The 25,555-nt window shown below is 42.4% G+C and overlaps 2 protein-coding genes across 3 annotated transcripts; both read right to left on the bottom strand.

Annotated features, from left to right (window-relative positions):
* Positions 1-19,155: 19,155 nt before the first annotated feature.
* LOC146695969 (uncharacterized) lies at positions 19,156-21,235 on the bottom strand. Its single transcript, XM_085478473.1, has 4 exons — positions 21,063-21,235; positions 20,850-20,976; positions 20,262-20,430; positions 19,156-19,923 (listed from the first exon to the last, which is right to left on the bottom strand). Exons 1-4 carry the CDS (start codon positions 21,171-21,173, stop codon positions 19,752-19,754), a joined length of 579 nt encoding a protein of 192 aa, XP_085334599.1. The 5' UTR covers positions 21,174-21,235; the 3' UTR covers positions 19,156-19,751.
* A 666-nt stretch (positions 21,236-21,901) lies between these two features.
* On the bottom strand, positions 21,902-25,313 carry LOC146695968 (uncharacterized). 2 transcript variants are annotated; one of them, XM_085478471.1, is made up of 4 exons: positions 25,056-25,313; positions 24,844-24,970; positions 24,209-24,377; positions 21,902-24,010 (listed from the first exon to the last, which is right to left on the bottom strand). In XM_085478471.1, the coding sequence occupies exons 1-4, from the start codon at positions 25,167-25,169 to the stop codon at positions 24,001-24,003; spliced, it is 420 nt and encodes a 139-aa protein (XP_085334597.1). In that variant the 5' UTR covers positions 25,170-25,313; the 3' UTR covers positions 21,902-24,000. The 2 variants fall into 2 exon arrangements, with proteins under 2 accessions (XP_085334597.1, XP_085334598.1); XM_085478472.1 differs by lacking the exon at positions 21,902-24,010 and having other exon boundaries at positions 24,205-24,377.
* Positions 25,314-25,555: the final 242 nt, after the last annotated feature.

Raw genomic sequence — 25,555 nt, 5'->3', positions numbered from 1 at the left:
CAAAACTCAACTACATCTGCTTGCATCTGTCTCATTAAATATGACGTTAGCAGCCGAAACTGTGATCTTTAGTGATAGTGGGGTGCAGGAAGAAGAGAGAATGAAGAAGTTGATGTAGGTTTGTAGGGCTGTTCGATATAATGATATATATCGGATGACGATATAAAAACGTCTATCACTCATTTTACGCTATCGTTTGTTTCGTGGTGTCGCAAAATAAACTGTTTACGGTAATATTTTTTCATCGTTTTGATGGTCACTGTAGTGGCTATATTCATTTCTTAAAGTTCTGTCTTTCTCTTATATTTAATATAACCACACTGGAGTGTCTACAAGCGCCTGTTTTTGTTGTGGTTAGCAACAACGACGGTAACACCATCGCGTGTCCGCTTGTTTATGTTCCATATAAACCTTTCACAATAAAGCTCAAGATCCTGTTGAGACTTTTCAAAATAAACTGAATCACATGAAAGAGCAGATTATTTACGGATGAGAAGTAAAAAAGAGCCGTCAGGTGCTAAAAAATAAACCTTAGACTCAAACGTTAGAACAGGCTTTTCCCCGCTTTTCCCTCTAATAAATACTCACAAAGAAAACAGCGGGCGTTTCAACTTATGTTTAAAAATGTATAGTTTCATGCATCGGTTAAAACACTCGACTCCAGCTACATGACGCGCAGCTGGAAACACTTCCCGCAAGTCAAGCTGCCCGAGATTCACAGAATTTAGAGGAAATGTTAAATTTTTGTGATTTATATCATTATCGGACGATAGAATTCTTATATCGGGATATGAGATTTTGTTCATATCGCACAGCCTTATAGATTCGTATGGGAATGAGAGGCAGAAAGGTGTAAAGGTGAACTTCCAATGAGCAGTGATAGGATGGGTTTAAATTCCTGGGATCAACCATCCAAAACAACAGACACAAAAGAGATGACAGGTTGGAGGCAGGCTGCAGAAGAGTGTTATTTGTGACTGAAGAGTGACGGGTTATTTGTGACTGAAGGATGGCAGCGACAATTAAAGGTAAGGTTTACAATATAACAGTAAGGCCTGCTATGATGTATGGTTTAGAGACAGTGGCACTAACTAAAAGATGGGTAGGGAGCCACAGGTGAAAGGTTGAAGATGTTAAAAGTTTGATTGTGGTTGGTCAGAAGGACAGTTCAGGTTGAGCAGTTTGGCAACAATGTAACAGACTCAAAGTTGAGATGGTTTGGGCATGTGCAGAGAAGAGATAGTGGATATGCAAAGGACAAAGGAAGTGAATATGCAGCTAGGATATTATAATAGGCAGGAGGAAAAGACAAAGAACACTGAGAAGATTCATGGATGCATTTAAGTAGGACATGCAGAAGACTTGTGTGACAGAGGAGGATACAAAGGTGAGGTGGAGACAGAAGATCTGCTGTGTCAGCTTCTAATGGGAACAGCTAAAGAGAAAGGAGACTAGCAGATGGCCTCTACTGAATGCACTGTGATCGGCAATGTGGAAATGATTGAAGGGGAACTCCTCTAGTTTTGCACTTGAAATTCAGGTTATTGCTTGGTGTGAATATTCATCTTTAATAAGTTATGTTTTTTGTGGCTCTGGAGAAATTACTCCAAAATGGGCTTGGAAGAAATTTAAAAAATTCTTGACGCGGCACTTTAGAAATTATTAAGCTTTAATCAGGTCACTCAGCTTCAGAGCGATGTCCTTCTATTTGGCACTTAATGTTTCAAAATGTAGATACATTTAAGAGGCTAATATACTGCCACTGTTTAAGCCCCAGGCATGGAGGTCTAGAGAGTGGTTGGCAACCCTTTTTTCAAAATCCAACCTCGAGCAAACTTTTGCTTGCTATGTGGTTGGTGTAATTGCTAGCAACCAGTTTTTTTCTGTGGCTCAACAACCAGCCGCTAAAATCTTGTTGTGTGGTGAACAAGGGTTTCACTGTAGATGACACCTCCCATGTGGTGACAGGCATGACTGGTGAAAAGCAGAGACTCTGATGACATGGTACAGTGCAATAGAATAGAATTATAAAGTACAGTACCGTTCAAAAGTTTGGACATACCTTCTCATTAAATGATTTTTCTTTATTTTTACTACTTTCTACATTGTAGATGCAAACTGAACACATCAAATATATGAAACAAGACACATGGAATTATGTAGCAAAGAAAAAAAAAGATAAATAACTCTAAATATATCTTATAGTTTAGATTCCTCAAAGTAGCCAACCTTTGCTTTGTTGACAGTGCTGCAACCCCTTTACCTTCTTTCACTGAGCTTCATCATGTAGTCACCTAGAATGGTTTTCACTTCACAGGTGTTCCTTGTCAGGGTTCATTTATTTAAAAAAATTCATATTAAAAAAAAAAAAGAAAAAGAAAAGGGGGGCAGGGATAGCTCAGTAGGTAAAGCGGTTGCCCCATGATCGGTAGGTGGTTCGAATCCCCTGAACGGCTACCCTGAGGTACCCCCGAGCAAGGTACCATCCCCACACGCTGCTCCCCGGGCGCTGCACTGGTGGCTGCCCACTGCTTCACTGAGTGAATGGGTTAAATGCAGAGAAGAATTTCCCCACGGGGATCAATAAAAAGTATACATTATTATTATTATTATTGTGTACATTATTATTTGTGGAATCTCTTGCGTTGTGCAGAAGTCAGGTAGTTAGCTAATAGCCCTATTTGACAACTACTACAATTCATATTATGGCAAGAACCAATCAGCTAACAAAAGAGAAACGACAGTCCATCATTACTTTAAGAACTGAAGGTCAGTCAGTCCGGAAAATTGCTAAATGTTTGAATGTGTCCCCAAGTGCAGGCACAAAAACCATCAAGTGGTATAACAAAATTAGCTCACATTAGGGCCGCCTCAGAAAATGAGTCACCTCTGGTGCTGAGGATAAATTCATCCGAGTCACCAGCCTCAGAAATCGCAGTTTAACAGCACCTCAGATTAGAGCCCAGATAAATTCCACAGAGTTCCAGTAGCACATCTCTATATCAACTGTTCAGAGGAGTCTGCCTTTATGGTCAAATAGCTGCTAAGAAACCACGACTAAGGAGAAGCAACAAGCAGAAAAGATTTGTTTGGGCCAAGAAACACAAGGAAAGGACATTAGAGCAGTGGAAATCTGTGCTTTGGTCTGATGAGTCCAAATTTGAGATCTTTGGTTCCATAGCCTGCATCTATGTGTAACACAGAAAAAGTGAATTTTTACATATCTCTGCATGCATGATTCCCACCGTGAGGAGGAGGTGTGATGGTGTGGGAGTGCTTTGCTGGTGATACTGTTACTGTTGGGGATTTGTTCAAAATGGAAGGCACACTGAACCAGCATGGCTACCACAGCATCCAGCAGCAACATGCCATCCCATCCAGTTTGCGTTTAGTTGGACCATCATTTATTTTTCAATGATCCCAAAACACACCTCTAGGCTGTGTAAGGGCTATTTGACCAAGAAGTAGAGTGATAGTGTGCTGCACCATGGCCTGGCCTCCACAGTCACCTGACCTAAACACAGTGGTTTGGGATGAGATGGACTGCAGAGTGAAGGTAAAAGGACCAACAAGGGTTCAGCATCTCTGGGAACTCTTTCAAGACTGTTGGAAAACCATTTCAGGCGACAACCTCATGAAGTTCATCGATAGAATGCTGAGAGTGTGCAAAGCAGTAATCAAAGGGTGGCTGTTTTGAAGAATCGAAAATATAAAACGTGTTTTACACTTTTTTTGTTTACTACATAGTTCCATATGTGTTCATTCATAGATGGTGTGCCCAAACCTTTGACTGGTAGTGCATAGCACACCATAGTTAAAGTGTTTTCACAGTCAAGCTTCTAAGGAGACATTACAAGCAACATAACCCTCAAAAACTAAAAACAAGTCATGTTACTGGTAGTGGGAACTGACAGTATATTAAAACTAAAGCTACTACATTAAATTCTTATGTGTTTTTAGTACTTTTATTTTGTGATTTTATTTTCTAATCAGCTCTGTTGTTGTTAAAATTAATAAAATTCATTAATATTTACTGTGGGTCACACATATACAATAGCAAATGAGTAGGCTAAGTAAAGAAATATGGTAAGTAAACGATGAACAGGACACACTTCTCTTTAATAAAAGACACACTGCTCAACACTGTTAACAGGTGTACGTCAACAATTTATTAAACAGTCCTACATCTCCCTCTACTGTTAGAAATTAGGCATCGCACTCACATTTCCCTCTAATAATCTTTCTCTCTCTTTTTTTTTTACTTCAGTCGGGATAACTCATGTTATTTTAAAATGTTAAGAAATACAACAGTCATTTCTTTCATTTTATTATCCTACACAAGTCGATGTAAAGATATAATATTTTTATTTCTACCTGAATCTCAAGTACTCAAAACCATCTCTGTGTACTTCTCGAATTACATTTCAAGTGAGTGAGATTTAGCTTAGGCTGGTACAGCTGTTGTACCAAGCTATATTTTTATTTATTATTTTTACTTTAGTTAGCCATCATAGTTAGCTACATCCATTTTTAAACTATCTATAGTTATACTTTTTGTAAGTCCACTTGGAGTCCACATCAGGAAATCATTCTAATTTTAAGAAAGGTCTGAAAACTTAAAAACAGTTAAAAAACCCTGAAAGCTTTGATACCAGAATTTTCTGTAGCTCAAAGTATACAGAAATAGTTGAAGACAGCAATACTTACAGTAGATTAAAGTAATTCAAAATCATTCACAATTCAATTTAATTAAACCAAATGATTATGAAGTGTGACATTCAAATGCACCTTAGAACACACATGCATCAACACTACAATGAGCGGGTGGAGGGAGGTTTGGAGTCTTCTCTCACCCCCGTTCTCTGCGGCCTGCTGGAGAGGGGGGGCTAGGAGGAATGTGGGGCCTCCCTGCCGCTGCGGAGTCGGGGTGGTCTGCCTCTCCCCACCGCAAGGAAAAGGGTAACACCACCTGGGTCTGGGTGCAGTTCCCCCCTCCAGGGGCAAGGGTACCTAGACCCGGTTCGTAGAGTACGCTTGGGGAGTGTGATCGTGTGTACAGCGTCTCTTTATGTCTGTCTCCACGTTGATTGAGTGTGGAGTAAGTGCATATGAGAGCATGAGGGTGGGAATGGATGTTTGTGTCTGTGTGTGCCTGTATGTCTATATGTCAGGTTGGGTGTCAGACGTCACCTCTCTGGGGACATCTCAGGCCCTCCAAGGTTTGGAGGCCTATCTCCACCCACCACCACTTCCCCTGCCAGTGGTGGACTCCCTCAGACATCGGTGCGTTGGTGGTTCTTTGTGTCTGGGGGTGGGCGTCCAGGTACACACCGGCTCACTCCTTGGCGGCCGCTTATCGGGGCCTGGTGTCATGATCCTGGGTCTGTTGACCCAGCGTTTTGAGTTTTAGTTTATGTAAGCCCTTCAGGTTTCCTAAGTTCATTTGTTATCATGCCTAGGTGTTTCTAGTTCTTATTATTTCCCCCTCGTGTTTCCAACTATGTTAAATCTCCCCTGCTCTTCATGCGTTTCATGTCTGTGTCTTACGTTGTCAAGTTCGGGTTGTCATGTCTATGTCTCATTATGTTTCCTGTTTTATTGTGAAGAGGTCTGGTGTTTCTGTGTTCATCGTGTTCAGACTTACTCTCCCACTGTGACGTCATTATGTTCATGTGTGCCAGCTGTTTCCCCATGTGTTCCCACTTCCCTCATCATCCTCCTGTGTGTATTTAGTCCGTGTGCTTTCAGTCATTTGTTGTCAGGTTGTCTGCTCATCCATGTCTCATCCCCAGGTACCCATGTCAGTTCACTATGGTTAAGCTTTTTCATGTTTTGTTATTAGTTCACCCAGTTTAGGTTATTGTTTAGTTTTCACCGATGCCCGATTATTTTTACCCTCATTGCTAGCCTCAATAAATGGCTTGTTTTGTTTATCCACACTACGTTTTGGTCTGCGTTTGAGTCCTCCTCTGCAACACATACGGTCTGCCCCAGCCAGACCGTGACAGTACAACCTGACCACTATGGACTCAGCAGACCGCGAGCTTTACGAGCGTCGGGAGGCAGCCTTCGCCCAGCTGGAGGAGGAGCTCCGCTGGAAGCCGTGGCGCGCCCCCGACTATGAGCGGATTTTTCACGGGACTCGGCTGGCTCTCGGAGGTCCCAAGAGCTGCCGTAAGTCCCCGCCTGTTTCCAAACCTCGTCCGCTTCAGGTGGGAGTGTTACGGCCCTAGCTGGGCCTCCTGATACTGCCCTTGTGTGGGCGTGGTGTTTTTCTCCGCCTCCTCCTCTTTTGCTCCACCCCCCGTCTCTCTCTTGCTCTTCTCTCTCCCCAGGACACAGCTGCTGCTCATTGGACTCATTTACCACCTGGGCCCAGTCAGCAATCACCTCTCGGAGGTCATATAAGCTGGGGATGAGCTGTGAACAGGGTGGGGTGTTCTCTGGTGTCTCTGCGTTGTGTGTGGTTAACCTGCTCACAGTGTGGAGTTGTGGAAACAGCATAGCTGCTTTGCGTGAGTAGTGTGGGCTTGTGAGCCTAGCCTGCTCAAAGTGTGGAGTTGTGGATGTGGTTAGCCTGCTCAAAGTGTGGAGTTATGGAAACAGCATAGCTGCTTTGCGTGAGTAGTGTGGGCTTGTGGGCCTTGGCAGCAGTAAAGCCAGCTGCTGTTAGTGACAGGGTGAGCTTGTGGGCCCCTGGAAGTACCTCCTCGTGGTGTGGAGTTTTTGTTTGGTTGTTGTGTTCTTTGTTGTTGCAACCCTTTTTCTCTTTTTCCAAGTGTTATTGGTAAAACGGCGTTGCCGGCTCTTTATGTTAAGATGATCTATAATAAAGACTATTTTATTTACTGAAAACACTGGTCTGTTTTCCTTTCATTCTGTTCTGGACTCATTTGTTACTGGTCCCCTCACTCACATGCCTAGACCCTTTCGGGGGGAACGTAACAAAGTGGGGGCTCGTCCGGGATATGACTGGAAGGAACAGCAATTGAGTTTTAGTGAGTTGTTTGCCGGTGGCTTGTTTAGTTGTATGGTATCTGCTGCGCTCTCTCTCTCCAGTTAGCAAAGGGGAGTGTCTAGCTGAGCGTAAGCTCCTCCTTCAGGCACTCATTTTTTATTTTTCCTTTATTATTTTCGGAGTAATCCCGGGTGGGGATTAGTTCCCTGTCGGGGGTAGGCTTGTCGGTGCTTTGTGCACTTGACGCTTAGCCTTTAAAGTTGCCTCGAGCCTGGTACACTCCAGAAGCTAACTAGGCTAAGATTTTAGTAGGCAGGTCTGGGGAGAGGGTTGGCGGTATTTTTATTTATTGGTTAACCTGTGGCCACACTTTTCCCGCCTGTTTCTCATTTGTGTATTGGAGGTGGTGCTTCTTTGTTGTTATTGTTAGCCTCAGGTAGTTTTTGTTTTAGAGTCAATGGCTACCTTTGATATTGCAGTGTTTAAGGGTGAGCGTGGTGCAGCGTCTCAGCCCGTTCTGCAGGCGCCAGCTCAAGCTGTAGGTCCATTGGTGTCGACACCTGTTGATCAGGGGCTGCCTGAGGACAAACCCATGACAGTGCCTCGCTTCGAACCCCTCTCCATTGAATCAAGTGAAGGCTCGAAGCTGGATGCTAAGCTCCGTGTCCGTCTGGCTCGTCTCCAGCTGGAGAAGGAGCAGCGTGAGAGAGAGTTCCAGCTGAAAAGGGAGCTAGAGCTTAGGCGTTTGGACGCGGAACTGGCTAGGGCTAGGGAGGTTGAGCTGGTGGAGGTGGAGGCAGAGACAGCTGTGAGGTTGCGACAGCTGGAACTCCGGCAGGTTTCCCTTCCTCCGACTGCCTCCATTCGTCAGGCCGACACCTCGTTTGACGTAGGGAAAAACAGTCGTCTGGTTCCGATGTTCCGTGACACTGAGGCCGACAGCTACTTCGAGTCGTTTGAACGAATAGCCACGGCCTTGCACTGGCCACGGGATTCATGGGCCATTTTGCTCCAATGTAAGCTGGCGGGTAAGGCTCAAGAAGTTTGTTCCTCGTTGTCAGCTGAGGACAGCTTGGACTATGACAAGCTGAAAAGGGCTATCCTGCTGGCCTATGAGCTGGTCCCAGAAGCTGATAGGCAGCGTTTCCGGGGGTTGAGAAGAGGTCAGGGTCAGTCCTATCTTGATTTCGCCAGGGAAAAAGGTGTTCTTTTCGATCGGTGGTGTGCGGCCTGCAAAGCCACTGACCTGGCTTCGATCTGGGAACTAATGCTCATAGAGGAATTTAAGAACTGCATTGCTGAGCGCATCGCGGTATATATCAGTGAACAGAAGGTTTCCTCATTACAGCATGCTGCAACACTGGCTGATGAGTTTGCCCTCATCCATAAAACCAGTGTCATTAAGCACGACCGACGCGATGACCTAGTGAAGGTTAGTGATGTGCCAGCTACACAGTACCGAAAGGGTGAGGTACTTGTGTCCCATTCCAGTGTGAAACGAAAGTGTTTTTTTTGTTTAAAGTCTGGCCATTTAATAGCAAATTGTGGAGCCTACAAACAGAAACAGTCAGTCTTGAGAGTTAGGAGTGTGCCAGCTAACAAAGCCGATACAGGCGTGGTTTCAAGAGCCAAAACAAAGCTCTGTTTCTTCTGCCACAAACCTGGCCATCTGGTTGCTCACTGTTTGAAAGCAAACTCAAAGCAAAATCGATCTGTTTTCAAAAGAGTGAACTGTGGTTCACAAACCGACAAAGTTGCCAGTCCTAGGCAACAGTTGGAGCATAATTGCTCAGTGGTGTCATTTGGTCACTGTCAGAGATCAACTAATTGTAATCTGCCACCTGATGACGGTCTCTCGGGTCCAGATGACCTACAGTGTGATAGATTGTGTGTGACACAACCATTTCAACCTGCACCTCTGGCTAACCAGCATGCCTTTTGCCATGACCTAGCGAAGAAGCGTCAGAGAAGTGTTGCTGTAAGGCCTTCTAGCTGCCTGATGGGTTCTCCATATGTGATGGCTCAAAAAACATTTGGCTGTCATTTGGGACACTATGTTGAGGGACTTGAGCCAACCCCGTGCAGTGTTTTCAACCCATCAAAAAGGTCTTGGCAGATTCGGCAGGGTATGCCTAACCGTTATTATGGTGGATGGTAGGTGATATGTTTAAAAGCTGGGTAGGACGTTCTATGACAAACCACTGGTTTGTATTTATGGGAGGGGGTGTTACGGCCCTAGCTGGGCCTCCTGATACTGCCCTTGTGTGGGCGTGGTGTTTTTCTCCGCCTCCTCCTCTTTTGCTCCACCCCCCGTCTCTCTCTTGCTCTTCTCTCTCCCCAGGACACAGCTGCTGCTCATTGGACTCATTTACCACCTGGGCCCAGTCAGCAATCACCTCTCGGAGGTCATATAAGCTGGGGATGAGCTGTGAACAGGGTGGGGTGTTCTCTGGTGTCTCTGCGTTGTGTGTGGTTAACGGCATAGCTGCTTTGCGTGAGTAGTGTGGGCTTGTGGGCCTTGGCAGCAGTAAAGCCAGCTGCTGTTAGTGACAGGGTGAGCTTGTGGGCCCCTGGAAGTACCTCCTCGTGGTGTGGAGTTTTTGTTTGGTTGTTGTGTTCTTTGTTGTTGCAACCCTTTTTCTCTTTTTCCAAGTGTTATTGGTAAAACGGCGTTGCCGGCTCTTTATGTTAAGATGATCTATAATAAAGACTATTTTATTTACTGAAAACACTGGTCTGTTTTCCTTTCATTCTGTTCTGGACTCATTTGTTACTGGTCCCCTCACTCACATGCCTAGACCCTTTCGGGGGGAACGCAACAGGGAGTTTTTCGGGTGGCTACAGGCGCTCACGCTCCAGCCTCGTTGTCGCCGTGTTGTGCACCGGGGGCTCAGTCGCTCGCTCCGCCGGCTTCCTCCGCTCAAAGGAAGCGGCGCGCCCGTTGCCATAAACTGGACAATGCCGAGGGAATTTCCCTTATGGATGACGACGTGGACTGGGAGGATCCGTTTTGTTTTACTCCCTCTACACAGGGAGGGATGAAAGACAATTCCCGCTCGCCTAAGCCTGCACATACGGTTAAGGGAAAGACTGTTAATTACGTTACCAGGACAAACACACTCGGTTCCGCTTCCGTCTGTTCAGGTTCTGTCAGGTCCGTTTCAATTCAATTCAATTTCAATTCAATTTTATTTATATAGCGCCAAATCACAACAAAAGTCGCCTCAAGGCGCTTCATAGATACAGAGAAAAACCCAACAATCATATGACCCCCTATGAGCAAGCACTTTGGCGACAGTGGGAAGGAAAAACTCCCTTTTAACAGGAAGAAACCTCCGGCAGAACCAGGCTCAGGGAGGGGCGGCCATCTGCTGCGACCGGTTGGGGTGAGAGAAGGAAGACAGGATAAAGACATGCTGTGGAAAAGAGACAGAGGTTAATAACAGATATGATTCAATGCAGAGAGGTCTATTAATACATAGTGAGTGAGAAAGGTGACTGGAAAGGAAAAACTCAATGCATCATGGGAATCCCCCGGCAGCCTACATCTATTGCAGCATAACTAAGGGAGGATTCAGGGTCACCTGGTCCAGCCCTAACTATATGCTTTAGAAAAAAGGAAAGTTTTAAGCCTAATCTTAAAAGTAGAGATAGTGTCTGTCTCCCGAATCCAAACTGGAAGCTGGTTCCACAGAAGAGGGGCCTGAAAACTGAAGGCTCTCCCTCCCATTCTACTTTTAAATACTCTAGGAACAACAAGTAGGCCTGCAGAGCGAGAGCGGAGCGCTCTAATAGGGTGATATGGTACTACAAGGTCATTAAGATAAGATAAGATGGGGCCTGATTATTTAAGACCTTGTATGTGAGGAGCAGGATTTTGAATTCAATTCTGGATTTAACAGGAAGCCAATGAAGGGAAGCCAAAACAGGAGAAATATGCTCTCTCTTTCTAGTCCCTGTCAGGACTCTTGCTGCAGCATTTTGGATTAGCTGAAGGCTTTTCAGTGAGTTTTTTGGACATCCTGATAATAATGAATTACAGTAGTCCAGCCTGGAAGTAATAAATGCATGAACTAGTTTTTCAGCGTCACTCTGAGACAGGATATTTCTAATTTTAGAGATGTTGCGCAAATGGAAGAAAGCAGTCTTACATATTTGTTTAATATGTGCGTTGAAGGACATGTCCTGGTCAAAAATGACTCCAAGGTTCCTCACCGCGTTACTGGAGGCCAAGGTAATGCCATCCAGAGTAAGAATCTGGTTAGATACCATATTTCTAAGATTTTCAGGGCCGAGTACAATAACCTCAGTTTTATCTGAATTAAGAAGCAGAAAGTTAGCGGCCATCCAGGTCTTTATGTCTTTAAGACATTCCTGCAGTTTAACTAATTGGTGTGTGTTATCTGGCTTCATGGACAGATAGAGCTGGGTGTCATCTGCATAGCAGTGAAAATGTATGCTATGTCTTCTAATGATACTGCCTAAGGGAAGCATGTATAATGTAAACAGAATTGGTCCTAGCACTGAACCCTGTGGAACTCCATAATTAACCTCAGTGTGTGAAGAGGACTCTCCATTTACATGCACGAATTGGAGTCTATTAGATAGATATGATACAAACCACTGCAGCGCAGTACTTGTAATACCTACAGCATGTTCTAATCGCTCTAATAGGATATTATGATCAACAGTATCGAACGCTGCACTGAGGTCTAGCAGGACAAGCACAGAGATGAGTCCACTGTCAGAGGCCATAAGAAGATCATTTGTAACCTTCACTAAAGCTGTTTCTGTGCTGTGCTGAGCTCTGAAACCTGACTGAAACTCTTCAAATAAACCGTTTCAGTTATCCCTGAGTCAACCCGCTTTGCTACCACTAACCCACGGATTTCGAAAGCTGTTAAAACTAGGACTGCAAATGCTAAGACTGCTAAACATGAAGTGTTTAGATCCGTTTTTGTCGACCCTGTATGTGTTGACCCTGAGCCTGCCGTTTCTGCGACTGTTTTTTCTGAGCCTACTCCCGTTCCTGCTCGTGTTTCTCCTCCCGGGGCAACTCGGGCCCAGCGTACCTCTGCACCCGTGTCTGTTCCTCGGGTGGGGGAGACTGAGGCCCAGTTGGCTCCCGCTCTGGTTTCCAGGCCGGCTGAGGCTCTGACCCTTTCTGCACCCGTACCTGCTCCTCGGGTGGGAAGGGCAGTTGCCCAGCCGTTGCCGGTACCTGTTCCGGTCCCCAGGGTGAGGGCAGCCAGGATACAGCCCGTCTCCGCACCCGTACCTACTCCTCGGGTGGGAGTGGCTAGTGTCCGGCATGCTCCTGCACCCGTCCCTGTCTCTACTGAGGGCTCAGGAGAATTCGGTCTGCAATCCACACCGCCATCGCTACTGCATGCCTTTCAGTCATTAGCTCAGTCATTAGCTCTGTTAGCAGCCCGGTCCGTAGCTTACATTCCTGTGCTTCCGTTAGCCCAGCCCTTAACCCACTGTGCAGCTCAGTCATTTGCTCCATCACCTGCTCAGCCTTCTGTCCAGCCGGTGGTCTCTACACCTGCTGGTCATGCCTCGACAGCTGGAGGGCCCGAGGAGCCCGTCCAGCCTCATGCCTCGACAGCTGGAGGGCCCGAGGAGCCCGTCCAGCCTGGGGCTCGCTCGGGCCACTTCGGAGGTGGGGTGCCCCCGGCCTCTCGGCCTGGGGCTCGGTCACTCAGGCACAGCTGGCTGCCGGCGGAGCTCATGGGCGCGTCACTGCAACTCCTCCTGGCTTCTGCTCCGCGGCTGCTGAGTGAGCCCTCATCTGGGACTCTCCTCAGCTCTTTCTGGGACAGTGGCGCAGCTGCCCCTCTGTTGGTCTTCCTTGGTCTCTTGTGTTCTGGGGGCCTCTGGATGTCTGGAGTTTTGATCTCCTCCATACCTGCTTCATGCCCTGGAGGACGGGGCTGTGGCCCCCACACACCCTCTAGCAGATCATTACATGAAGGAACCTTTTAAAAAACAAAAAACAAATGCGTCCATGCTCACAGGTGTACACACGGGTGATCACACCCACAAACTACACCCTTTTTGGCTCCTACCTCAAAGCACACTGTGTTCTGTTGATCTTATGTGCTGCACAATAATGTTTAATATTTAGTATTTAATGTCATATTCCCATATATCATTGTGATGTTGTTTATTCTATTACTCTTGTTCTCTTCTGCTTGTTTTCTTTTTTTCTTTCTCAGCAGGTGATCCAGGTGATTGATATATGCATTTTTTTTCTTTTTCTGCCCGTTCTGTTGGTTTTTGTTTTTTGCCCTTCTCCCCCGTCCCTCTTCTCAGCTGTTTCTCTTTCCCTTTTTCTTTCTCCCCTTCTTTCCCCCAGTCAAGTCTGTCCCATATTCAGCAAGTGAAAATAAAATAAACAATAAAAGGTGAATCAAATGGACCATTATGGCAAGGCTGGGATGGTCAATTTGGTAAAGTAAATCCGTTGGGCATCTTTCTTCGCCTTTAGAAAACAATTCTGATGGCAAAAGAGCCAAACGGGACAGGCAAAAAAAAAAAGTGTGACATTTAAATCAAAAAGAGTTCAACTGGTTTCACACTTTGCCTCTGCCCTTGGTGGACTGGCATGTCTGTTCTGTTTTGCTGTGATACTGGGTTGAATTGCTTAAGTAAGATGTGTAATATACATCGCTATACAGAAATAGGGACACATCTTAACATCTATAATTTATACACCATCTAATCATGCAATCATTCAAGTTCATTTCTTCTTAATACATCAACTGGATTAGCAGACACACTGTTAGAAGCTGGTTTTAAGAAGCAGCTTTCCAGTTGTGGTTCGGTTGTTCTCCATCGTGGTCACCTGTAGGATAACCGAAAAACTGATAGAGGTATCACTGAATAACACATTAGCTGTGCAGAGTCCTAAACCTGTAAAATCAGAATAATTCAGACTGCTTTGTAACCTGGATATTTGTCACCATTTGGTTTTAACAAATAACTATTAAACATTTTTTTTTTTTTTGTATAGCTGTAATCCTCTTTTGTTGACATCAGCTGTGTTATCAACATGAGCTGAATGCTCATTTTAGCTAGCTAGCTATAGAAGTTATTTACTTATTAGCTTACAAACACATTTAACTTAATGAAAAATTCCCATGATGCATCAGGTCCTCCTGTCAGTCCAGTTGCTGTCTAGCACCTCATGCTGTCAGTTTGAAAACAGTCACTCATGGTTTTGGAGTGTAAACACTGGACCTGCTCTCAGCATCTCTACTCTATTTGCAATTCCTGAACAGTGATATGCAAGTTTATTCATGTCTGCAGCAGCTAGTCGAAGCTGTTGTCAAGATGTTGCAACCCAGTTTAACAGCATCAAGTGTGATAAGAACTACTAATAATGGCAGAAAGCAGCTTTATCTGAGGAGAATTTTATCATTCTAATTATACGCAAAACCTATTTACTAACACTGAGGGAGAGAGGTTTAAGATCTATGGCCTACTTAGCAATAGTTCTTCACCAATCTAAAAAGTGAAGGAAACCGCATTAACCTTTCTCAAAAAGTTGATCCTGTTCATCTGGATTTAGCATCTTTAGTAGAAGTCTGCACACTGAAGAAGTCACTTGTGTGACAAAACGTTTCTTCTACTGAAAACGAGCATGCATCAAGACAGCATTAACCCTTCATCTTGATTTAGCATTAGCTGCTAACAGGCCTAGCCAGAGCAGTTAACCCTGCTTTGGTGTCCCAAAGACTTTTCCACAGTAACTTAAGCCCTGAAATACTTTTGAAAAAGTGAGAGTTTTCTTTTTGGGGAAAAATGTACTGCTAAATCACAGCAGCAGCATTAGCATAGTGTTGACACTTGACTATTGCTGTTATCACAGAGAGAGAAAGAGAAAATTGAAACCAGTTAATGAGCTCAGCTCATTAACTGGCATTAGCTGCACCTGTCAGATGAGAAGCTGTTAAGTTATGCCTGATTTAGACACGTGTGAAAAAAATGTACAACATAACTAACAATGTAACTGTAAACCCCTACCCCATAACCTTAATGCACCATCCAAGAAATGTAACTACACGTCAGTTAGACACAGCCTGCACTGGCCAATTCCAGCGCATTGATTGCTACTTTATCTCTGCATTTTTTTAAGAATAGCAATAATTATCTCAGTTTAAAAAGTAAATAAATAAAATAACAGCATAAATATAAGAACCCCCAAATGTCATGAGATTGTTGAGACTAATGAAATGGATGTTAGGGCATGAACGAAGAAGTAGAAAAGTCTCAGGACAAATATGTTTCGCTCTGAAAAACAAACAAACAAACAAACAAACAAACAGAATTTACCACAACAAAGAGTGTGAACTCAGAAGGAAAAAAATCTTATCCTAAGGGCCAGCACATCGGGACACACACAGTAATTAACATATATATATCTAACCACCCACAAGCATAAATGTTGGCAACAAATTTGGCTACTTATGCACAGAAGTGGGAAGCAACAAAGTACAAATACTTTGTTACTCTACTTAAGCATGATTTTCAGGTACCTGTACTTTACTTGAGTAGTTTTCTTTCTGACTACTTTTTACTTTTATTCTTTACATTTTTAAACAAATACATGTACTTTCTATTCCTTACATTTTCAAAATGGGCCCATTACGTTTGGTTTAATGCATTTGAGGGGAGTTATTTGCACCACTGCGAGCCTTCAACTCATTTGGGCCCAAACAGTAACACATGAAGTCCTGTTTGTGTATTTATCACCAGGAGATGTGACATAAAAACAGATGACAGATGCAAAAACCTTTGTGCCAAAGGTTTTTGCATCTGTCATCTGCAGCTGTCTATAAGTTGCAACTTTAACATCCAGCTAATCCTACAGAAGAGGAGCGAGCATAAAGGGAGTAATATTTTTATAAGTGGCAATTTAAAATCTAACATTTCAATCAGCTCAACAAGCATCAGCAAACACACAAACTGTTTATGTGCTGTGTTTTTCACGGTTAGTTGCTAGCTAAAGGTCCAGCTTCAATCAGAGATGAAGATAAGGACAGGAGAGGAAGAAGAGAGGTTAGACTGTTCAGTGGTGTTTGATAAACTGGAAATTTATGAAAACTGGAAAGTACACTGCAGAAAGTTGAATCAGTACTTCAACTTTTAATGGAGCATTTTTTAACACTAGTATCTGTACTTCTGTTTAAGTACAGAATGTCTGTGCTTTTGCCACCTCTGCTTATGCAGGCTCTACATAGTAGTGATGTGTCGGTCGTGAACGAAACGGCTCTTAGAGCCGACTCTTTGAAGTGAACTACGCGAGCCGACTCCTTATTGGGAGCCGTGGTTTTTTTTTTTTTTCTTTCTCTCACCCTCTCTCTCTTGCACTTTTTTTCCGCTTCACTCCGCACGCGAGCCCTGTGCTTGCGCTGGGAAGAGGCCGGAGGGGCGGTAGTTACACTCGCAGTAGCACAGCAAGAGAGTAGGAGGGAAAGAGAGAGAAAGAGAGCCAGGGAAACAACGTCACATTAGAAAAGTATAGTAATGATTATGATGGCATGCCACACATGGTAAGCTCCACACCTCACCACCCGTTGATTCACTTTAGTTTAATTTACAGTCACTACTTTAAAGTATTCTACATATTGTTCAATATTGTTTCTTTATTAAATGAAACTGAGAAAATAACACCAAAAAAGCCAGCAGAACTTGATCTGATTATATATGTAGCTATTGCACACAATTACTGTATTTTTCAGAGTATGAGGCGCACCGGATTATCAGGCGCAATATCAATGAACAGGTCTATTTTCATACATAAGGCGCATCGGATTATAAGGTGCATTAAGCAAAACAAAACAGCCAGATAAGTCAAACTTTATTTAACTCATTCACAATAACTCTCAACATCGCAGATCATCTTCTTGCTTCCTCCACTTCCATACCATTGATTCATTAATGTTTAATTGTCACTGTGATGGCATGCCAAACATGGTAAGCTCCACACCTCACCACCCGCTGATTCACTTTAGTTTAATTTACAGTCACTACTTCTAAATATTCTACTTATTGTTCAATATTGTTTCTTTATTAAATGTATTTATTTTTCCATCATACCTTCCAATGTTTATATGGCGTGCACACATATTAACCTTGCAAGGTCAAAGTTCTGTTTTATGTTATATTAATACATCTATCTTTGTTTGAGTTACCTGGGGGTTGGCTTCTCCTCCTGTGTGGCAAAGGGCTGGGAGACCTGAAGTACCACTGACAGCCTAATTGGATTGCACCACATGCTTCATTGCCCGGGGGGTGTTTCATGTTTGTTTAATTGTTTTGTATTAGTTGGTTATATGGCAGCCATCTTGTTTCCCCCATGTGTGTCATTTGGTTTAGCTAAACCAGTATTTAAGTTCCCCTGTGTGTCATTTCAGGAGGTCAGTTTATCATATTGTAACGACCGTGGGTTAGTGGAGCTAAACTGGCTAAACTGCTCACTAGCTAAACGGCTAGCGGGGCGCTAGCGGCTATCGCTAAACTTCACAACGGATGGAGAGCGCTCGTGCCTCATACACCGCACGACCCCAAGCGTCTCAGCAGCAGACTGATAATCCCCAAATGATCCAGCAGGAGGCAGTAGTGGTTCACACCAGTCATTTATTTACCATCTTTTTCTACAACAACGTAACGCTGCTGACACCGAACCCCTATCCCGCTCCCACCACATAGAGTCGCGGTGTCAGCCAACCATGCCAATTCAACCCACTCCACAGAACACACATCAACTTCACTGTGGCTTACATTAACATAACACTAACACAACATGCGAATCAAACACATAGGAACTAGCAGAACGATAGAAAACACAGACAACACAATACCCAGAATGCATCTGGCTAACAACCCCAGCCAGGTCATTACAATATGTTTGTTTGAGGTTTTGTTAATTATTATCTTGAGTTTAGTCTATTGAGTTGACCTCTTTTATTGGTCTGCCTGTTTAAGTTTTGGCTTTGTTAAATATATTTTCATATTTTTGGGTCAATAAAACCCCCCCCTTTTTTAAAAATTGAAACCACCTGTGTCCTTTATGCTTTACTGCTTGGTCCCTGACAATGATCCACAACTATTTTCAGTTGCGGATGATAAAGGATTCAGAAAGTTTATTCATGCAGGCCCATATGACAGAGAATGTGCATCTTCTTTTTGTTTTCATATTTTTTCACGTTTATATTTAATTGTGTTGTTTCACTTTAAATTTGTTTAGAAGGAAAAAGCTGAAAATTTAAATAGTTAAAAGTTGAAATGTAAATGGTTGGGGTTTTTTTTGTATTATATGATTTATTTATTACATTTTATGTGGAGTGAATAAATAAAAGTATACTTACGGTGGCCCCTAGAGACGAAACATGCACGAACTCCAAAACACGTACAAACCCCGAAGCACTTAAAAACTCCAAAACACGTACAAAAAAGGGGCAGTGTTGAGCTTTTTGTTACCTAGTGGCTACACAAGCCAGGAAGTACCAACGACCGGATTTGGTGTGTGGTAGTGACGGGTAAATGAACTTTTTTTTTTTTTTTTTAATTATTTGAATATATCTATGAGTGCTTGTGTGTAAATACACAAACAATACACATATGCTTTCAATTGTGTAATTTAAGTGATCTAGGGTAGCTCTGTTTTGGAAGTCCAATTAATGCTAGAAATGTGTTTTGGAGTTTGTACATGCTTTGGAATTTGTACGTGCTTTTTGGAGTTTGTACATGCTTTGTCTCTAGGGGCAACCGTATATATTTATATATAAACATATATAAATAAAGCCACTTTTTTTTTTTTTTAGTAATTCCTTTTGTGCATAATTTTATATTGTTGTTAATAATAAATTAATTAAAGCAACAAAACACCCTGAAGAGAGACTTGGTCTCCATATCTGTGGGATTTACTTTGCCTGGTATTTAATATATTACTGTGGGAGCTAGTTAAAAATGTAATGAACTGTGGGCATGGGCATATGCCCATGTTGCTCACTGGAAAATCTGCTCTAGCCTACTGCGCTGTCTTTCTGTGGATTATGCGTTGTTAGCTATTCTTCTTTGAAGGTAGATGTTAGCAATCTTCAGGTGTAGCTATGTAGATGGCTTTTTAAAAAATATATAATTTATTTTTGTTTTTCAAAATATAAAACAAGGACAAACAAACAGGCTCAGATCCTACAAATTCTTTTTATTACAAAGTAGATGGCTTTTTTATTTCAGTTGTAGTTAGCCATGTTTCTGTGACTGTAGCAGTTTCATGTAATTATGCATCCAAACAAACAGAAAGGGTAATGTTTTTGGAATGGGAGGATCTTTTAGTTTCTTAAGGTAGTCAAGTGTTATCATTTGCGAGCAATCTTTATTTACATGCAGATAAACCAGTATGTCAGGACGTAGCCCAGAAACAATAACCCTGGAGGTATGTTCAGCTTTTGCACAAACAAGTCTAAATGCATTTCTGTGTAATTGGAGACCTGCAGGAAAGTTCCTCCAGGGCTGACTCATGTAAGGAACATTCTACCAATGCATGAAATTAAAAACAAGGGCTTTTGCAAACAGTAAAGAAATAGAAAAAGACACAAAACACACACTTAAAAAAGTAAACCCCTGTGGAGATGTGTAGAACAAAAAATCTACGGATGCCCCCCAAAAAATACAGTGCATGATTTTTTACTGCAAGTGAAACAGTAAATGATGTCTATGGAAAAACCCACTTTGATTACATGATGAAAAGATTTTGTTCAGCTCACGATGTCTGCTGTTGTCAGGCAGCGTAGATCCAAATTTCATTGTGGTGAGTAAGAGAGAAAAATGATTCATATCCAGCTCCATTGTAAGTGTCATGATCAAAGGTTTTCCCAGCTGTAATCAAGGCCTCACGAAGCTTCTTTGCATTTTCTTGGCCACTCTGGATGCTTGGAGCGCCACCGAAAACCCTTAGAGCAGACAACAAAGCAGAATTCTAGATATCTTTCAGGTTGGCCAAAGACTAAAGAGATTTAGGCTTTGCCCTCCTTTTAATGCTTTTAAAAACTTGCTATCATTGAAGTTTACTCTGTAAGTAATTTTGCATATTATGTATGTGAAACTTCATAGTTAATTCTCTTTCTGACCCCCAAATTGGAATCTGGTGAAGCTTAGTCCAAAATTAATGTTCCTCCCTTTTCAGTATTTGTTAGGTGGTAACATGTTTACAGATTTACAAAATAACTGCTGAATTAAAGTCTTTCTTGGTTTTCTGGGGAAAAACTAGATAAATGGACTTGTTTCTCACCTGACATACACAGTGGCTTCAGGTTTACTTTCCAGTTGGACCAAGGGATCAGAATTTTCAGGTGTTGTGGTACCAGGAGGAATAAACCAGGACAAGGCAAATTCAGGATCACCTTTACCATCTGTGACCTTGACCAGTGCAGGCCAAGTGTCACTAGAGATCTCAAAACCTGAAAGAGAAAAAGAAAGAAAAACATGCTTGAAGGTGCATTTTACTGAAAATGTGTGGGGCTGCAGAAATTCAGAGCTAAAACATTTCTGAAATAAGTCAGTGATTTATGAAATTTTATAGTCTTTAAATATTTTTTTTGAATTCAATACATTTTTTAATAAGAAAAATGACTCCATGCTATATCAAGTATTTCTTTAATATGGACAATAAAACAGTACAAATGTGTTGAAGTTACAAATTTTAGATTTGAGCTCCCCTTTTTCTTCTTTCTTTCAGTTTTGAATAAAAATCAAACAACTCTTCTTATGAAGAACTAGTTTGAAACAACTAATCTCTTGGATTACTGTGTTTGAAAAGAAACATCAACATTACAAAACAAACTACATCACACACTTGCACTTTCAGTTCCTCGTATACCTGCTTCAGTTTGCTTCTTGGCATAATCCTTCAGCCGTGAATTTGCAGCGAGGACATCACTGGACTGGGAGCTGTCAATCTTGGTAGTAATCCAGGTGGAAGTGTCATATAAGCGCACCTCAAAGTCCTGCATGCAAAAGAAGCACAAATGTTAAAGAACCATTATAATGAAGATGACACAAATTCTGTATCTGAATTGTTCCAAAAACTTACCAGGTAGGCCTCGAGTACTTTGTAGTGGGGACACTTTCCCACACAAAAGTCCTGTCCTGTGCAGACTGAAACCAGAAAAAGTGTGAAGAGTGCAAACATTACCTGTGCCATGATCACAGTCTCCTGATGAACTGAGCTCTGGACTAAGTCCTCCTGTTTAATAAGATAATCACAGTGTAACGTCTAATGTTATGCAGCACACCCACATGAACTATGTGGGTGTGCTGCATAACATTCAACCTGCAAGGCAGGCCAGTTTGTCTTTTTACATGCATTACAGTGCTCCTCTGACTGCCCAGCATGTCATGGTGTGTGTGGGAGTGATTGTCCTTATCTTGGACAACATCCGTCTCACTAACACCACCTTAAGCCAGTCCAGCTCAATCCCCACACCATTACTGGCCATGCGGATCAGTATATTGAATCTGTTGGATCTGCGACCCTCAACCTGCTGCCCCAGCATGCAACATGCAACAGAATAGAGGATGGCACTGGCCACCTGTGACAAGTGGATGAGCACTTGTCCAGAAGTATTGACTTTATGCACATTATGCACATTATTCTCTCTATATATGTATTAGCTATGATTTGCTATTGTCAAAGTAACACTGCTGCACTTACTATCCTGGGTTTGTTTGTGTAAGCATTCTGTTGCCAGCAGACAAACATTCAGCAAGTTAAAGCAAATGCTCAGTTATATGTTGCTTTATATTTTATTATGTTGCAGAATTAAGTAGGGCTGCACGATTAATCGTTAGAAAATCTCGATTCATACTTATGTGTGATCTCGTTTTCAAATGACAACCATTAAAAAAAAAAAAAAAAAAGACGATGACGATTGTACCGCATTTTGATCCGGGACGTAATCTGCATGAAAACAAGCGCTCACTCTTCCTGCTCAACAAATGACAAGGGCGGAGCCTTATACCACGTGATGCAGAAGCTGTGCCGTGTGATGCTAAAATTAGCAGGGAAAAAACAACGGCGAGCACGTCAGGGATGACGAGAAAGTAACAGGAGAAAATCCGTCCCGGTCAACCACCCAAACATCAATAACGGGAACCTTATACAGCGCTTCCCTATACCCGTCGAACTCCCGCAGGCACAAAGAAATTACAGAGGCTATTACTTATCACCTGACCAAGGATATGGCTCCCACCAACACTGTGCAAAACGAGGGATTTAGGAAAATGATCAACACCCTAGACAAATGCTACACAGTGCCGTCCCGCAACTATTTTTCTATTGTTGCACTACCTGCTCTATACACACAGTGTCGAGCAACGGTGGAGGCGGAATTTCAAGCAGTACAACATTTTGCGGCAACCACAAAACGTGAGACATTTGTTGTTTTTATGTTTGTTTATTGTTTTTATGTTCAGTCTCAACTGTTACGAAGTTGATGTGCAGTTAATAAGTGCAATAAATATTTATACTGGAAAAGAAAATCGTGAGAGAATCGTGATCTCAATTCTAAGCCAAAAAATCGTGATTCTCATTTTATGCAAAATCGTGCAGCCCTAGAATTAAGTCATTTGTGCATACTTACAGTGTGGGATGTGTGTAGCTCAACAATGGATAATAGTGCAGAAGAGGGTACGGCCATGCAGAGTTTAAAGCATGGAAGTACTGACATTACTTCCAGTTTCATTACGTAAAAAGTGACAAAAACATTAGTGCGGGCTGTCTCTGTGAAGGTTCTCAGTCATCCAGGTAACCGTAGTCTAAGGAGTTTAGAAAGAAAAGCGTCTGGACTTCTTTCAGTTGCTTGAAGACGTTTCACCTCTCATCCGAGAAGCTTCTTCAGTTCTAGGGTCAAATGGTGGAGAGTCCAAGATGTAAGACCCAAGGGGGACAATGGACCCCCTAATAATGATCCTCTACCTAATCACACAAGCCAAGGTGTGAAAATGGGTTTAGGTCACTATCAGCCAGGGTGTCGGATGAGCTCATTGTGAAACCTAGCCCCTATCATGTGATTTCCTGAGGTCAGATGGCCCAGGATGTGAGTGGGCGTTAAGGCGTCTGGGAAGGGATCTCAGAACTGGATTATAGATGGCAGACAGTTGGTGTCGTAAACCGCCGCCTGTGTTCAAAGATGGTCGTTCACACTGGACATAGATGGCTTTTTTCACTCCTCTTTCAAACCTGTCTTCTCTGTCCAAAATGTGAACATTGGCATCCTCGAAAGAGTGACCTTTGTCCTTTAGATGCAGATGGACCGCTGAGTCTTGTCCCGTGGAGGTGGCTCTTCTGTTGTACAGTGTGCGCTGTACACTCTGCGTGGGAAGAAAACTTCTTTCTACAGCGAAAAAACTTCAAATCTGAGTGAATACCTAGCACGCTGCCACGGGAATGTGAAACCGCTGAATCTTTAATTTTATTTATTTTTTTGCAGTTTTATATGCTGAAATATGCAGAAAATAGATTTGAATGTTAGACACATTTCTTCAAATCAAAGACTGTTGCATGTAATTTAATTTTTGCTTAATGCAATGTGCATAAAGTCAAAAGATTAAATCTAATAAAACAATTTTTAAAAAGAGACTTTTTCATTTGATTCAATTTTATATGATGGATTATGCAGAAAAAAAATAGAACTGAATCAGTAAAGTAACGGGATTACATTCTTGGAGAAGTAATTAGTAGTTAGGTAGTAATTACTTTTTTCAAGTAACTTGACCAACACTGCTGTCCACAACAGACTCATAGAAAATCCTGAGCATTGTCCGACAGATGTTAAAAGAACTCAGCTGCCTCAGAAAATAGAGACGACCGTGGCCCTTTCTGTAGAGTGCAGTGGTGTTTTTAACCCAGTCCAGTTTATTGTCTCTGTGTATTTCAAGGTATTTATAGTCCTCCACGATGTCCGCATTGACCCCTTTGGATTGAAACAGGGGTCACAGGTTTCCTGGTTCTCACTCAACTCAAAATTGAGTCATCTTTCCCTGTGAGATTTAGACTTGTGTGTTAGCTGCTCTCTTTTAATTCTCTTTTCTGTCATAATGACTGATTTTGTTCATTTAGAACTTCACAATTTTGCACAAATTTGCAGTTATATTCTACAATACAACTGCAAAATGAAAAACTTTGGATCTACTGAAGAAATCAAAGTGATTTAAAAGATAAATGGACACACCGCTCACCTTACATAGATAGTGGCTTCAGGTTTAGTTTCTAGTTTGACTAATGGATCATATATTTCTCCCTTTTTGCCACCAGAAGGAACAAACCACGACACCGACATTTTAGGATCACCTTCACCTTCAGTAACAGTGACCAGTACAGGCCAGCAATCATCAGGAATCTCAAAACCTGAAAGAAACAAACACTGTACAGAACTTAGAGTGGTAAATGGACTGGTTCTTATATAGTGCTTCTCTACACTATCTGAGCACTCAAAACACTTTACACAACTAGGCCTCATTCGTCTAGCACTTTTTCTATCTAACTTTCACACACATTCATACACTGATGCACCTGGAGAGCATGCAGACTGTAGCAGATGGGGATCAAACCACCAACCTTCCAATTAGTAGGCGACCTGCTCAACTTGAATATTAAACCAGGTAACACAAGACTAAAGGAATACAAGGTATCAGATTCTAGTTGTTGTTATGTTGATTTTAATCTTACATTTCTCAACTAATTTAGAAGTTCTGCACACCATCTTAGATCTTAGATCAACATATTACTTATTTATACAGTTCCATGTTTAGTTTAGCTACTGCCATCACAAACTAAATTACATACTCGAGTGATATTTCAGTGCCTCATGTACCTGCTTCAGCCTGTCTCTTGACGTAGGTCTTCAGGCGTGAATTTGCAGCTAAATAATCCCTGATCCTGGTGCTGTCGAGCTTTGTGGTAATCCAGTCGGTAGCACCATATAAGCGCACCTCAAAGTCCTGCACACAACAGAAGCAAAAACTATACTTAGCGACTAGAAATAAGAACACAACAATAGTATATGTGAACTGTTCCAAAGCCTACCTGGTGCGTCTCAACCACTTTGTACTGAGGACATTTTTCCTTTGGGCAAAAGTCCTGTCCGGTGCAGAGTGACACCAGGAACACAGCTAAGAGTGCAAAAACCACCTGTGCCATCTTCACTGAGTCTTCTGAGGAAGTGCCACTGCAGCTCCACAAACAATAATGCAACTTAAAAGTACATCAAAGCGATGCCCTATTGCACCAGATTATATCAGACACGCTGACATAGCTGTGCTGCAATGCAGATCAGGCAGTTTATCTTGTCTGTGGAAAAAGAAACAAAACAGACAAGCTGTCTCTGAAAATGTTTTGTGACAAAACAAATTCAAGGCCAAGAGACATACAGAAGTGTGTGATATTTTTGTCTTCTTTCATTTTATCAGCTTCCATTGAACATAAGAAACCCTTTTCCCATTTGTTTGGAATGTGATGGGTAACACTTTCAAACTTTTAAGTAGTTTGTGTACTTTTAAATATTCTTTTCTCATTATGAATAGGTT

The sequence above is a fragment of the Copadichromis virginalis genome, linkage group LG13 (genome assembly GCF_057382275.1).
Source record: "Copadichromis virginalis isolate Kocher_CV1m ecotype Utaka linkage group LG13, C_Virginalis_male_GT1.1, whole genome shotgun sequence".
In the NCBI taxonomy this organism is placed as follows: Eukaryota; Metazoa; Chordata; class Actinopteri; order Cichliformes; family Cichlidae; genus Copadichromis; species Copadichromis virginalis.
Note: the sequence above shows the minus strand (reverse complement) of the source record. Positions and strands in the feature narration are given on the sequence as shown.

What these genes read in the sequence shown, in the direction of transcription:
- LOC146695969 (XM_085478473.1), bottom strand. Translation starts at nt 21,173, where the DNA reads ATGGCACAGGTAATGTTTGCACTCTTCACACTTTTTCTGGTTTCAGTC. An exon ending in AAGTACTCGAGGCCTACCTG is followed by an intron (nt 20,977 to 21,062) that starts GTAAGTTTTTGG and finishes TTTTGCATGCAG; the next exon opens with GACTTTGAGGTGCGCTTATA. An exon ending in GAAGCCACTGTGTATGTCAG is followed by an intron (nt 19,924 to 20,261) that starts GTGAGAAACAAG and finishes GTCTGCTCTAAG; the next exon opens with GGTTTTCGGTGGCGCTCCAA.
- LOC146695968 (XM_085478471.1), bottom strand. Translation starts at nt 25,169, where the DNA reads ATGGCACAGGTGGTTTTTGCACTCTTAGCTGTGTTCCTGGTGTCACTC. An exon ending in AAGTGGTTGAGACGCACCAG is followed by an intron (nt 24,971 to 25,055) that starts GTAGGCTTTGGA and finishes TGTTGTGTGCAG; the next exon opens with GACTTTGAGGTGCGCTTATA. An exon ending in CAAGAGACAGGCTGAAGCAG is followed by an intron (nt 24,378 to 24,843) that starts GTACATGAGGCA and finishes TGTTTCTTTCAG; the next exon opens with GTTTTGAGATTCCTGATGAT.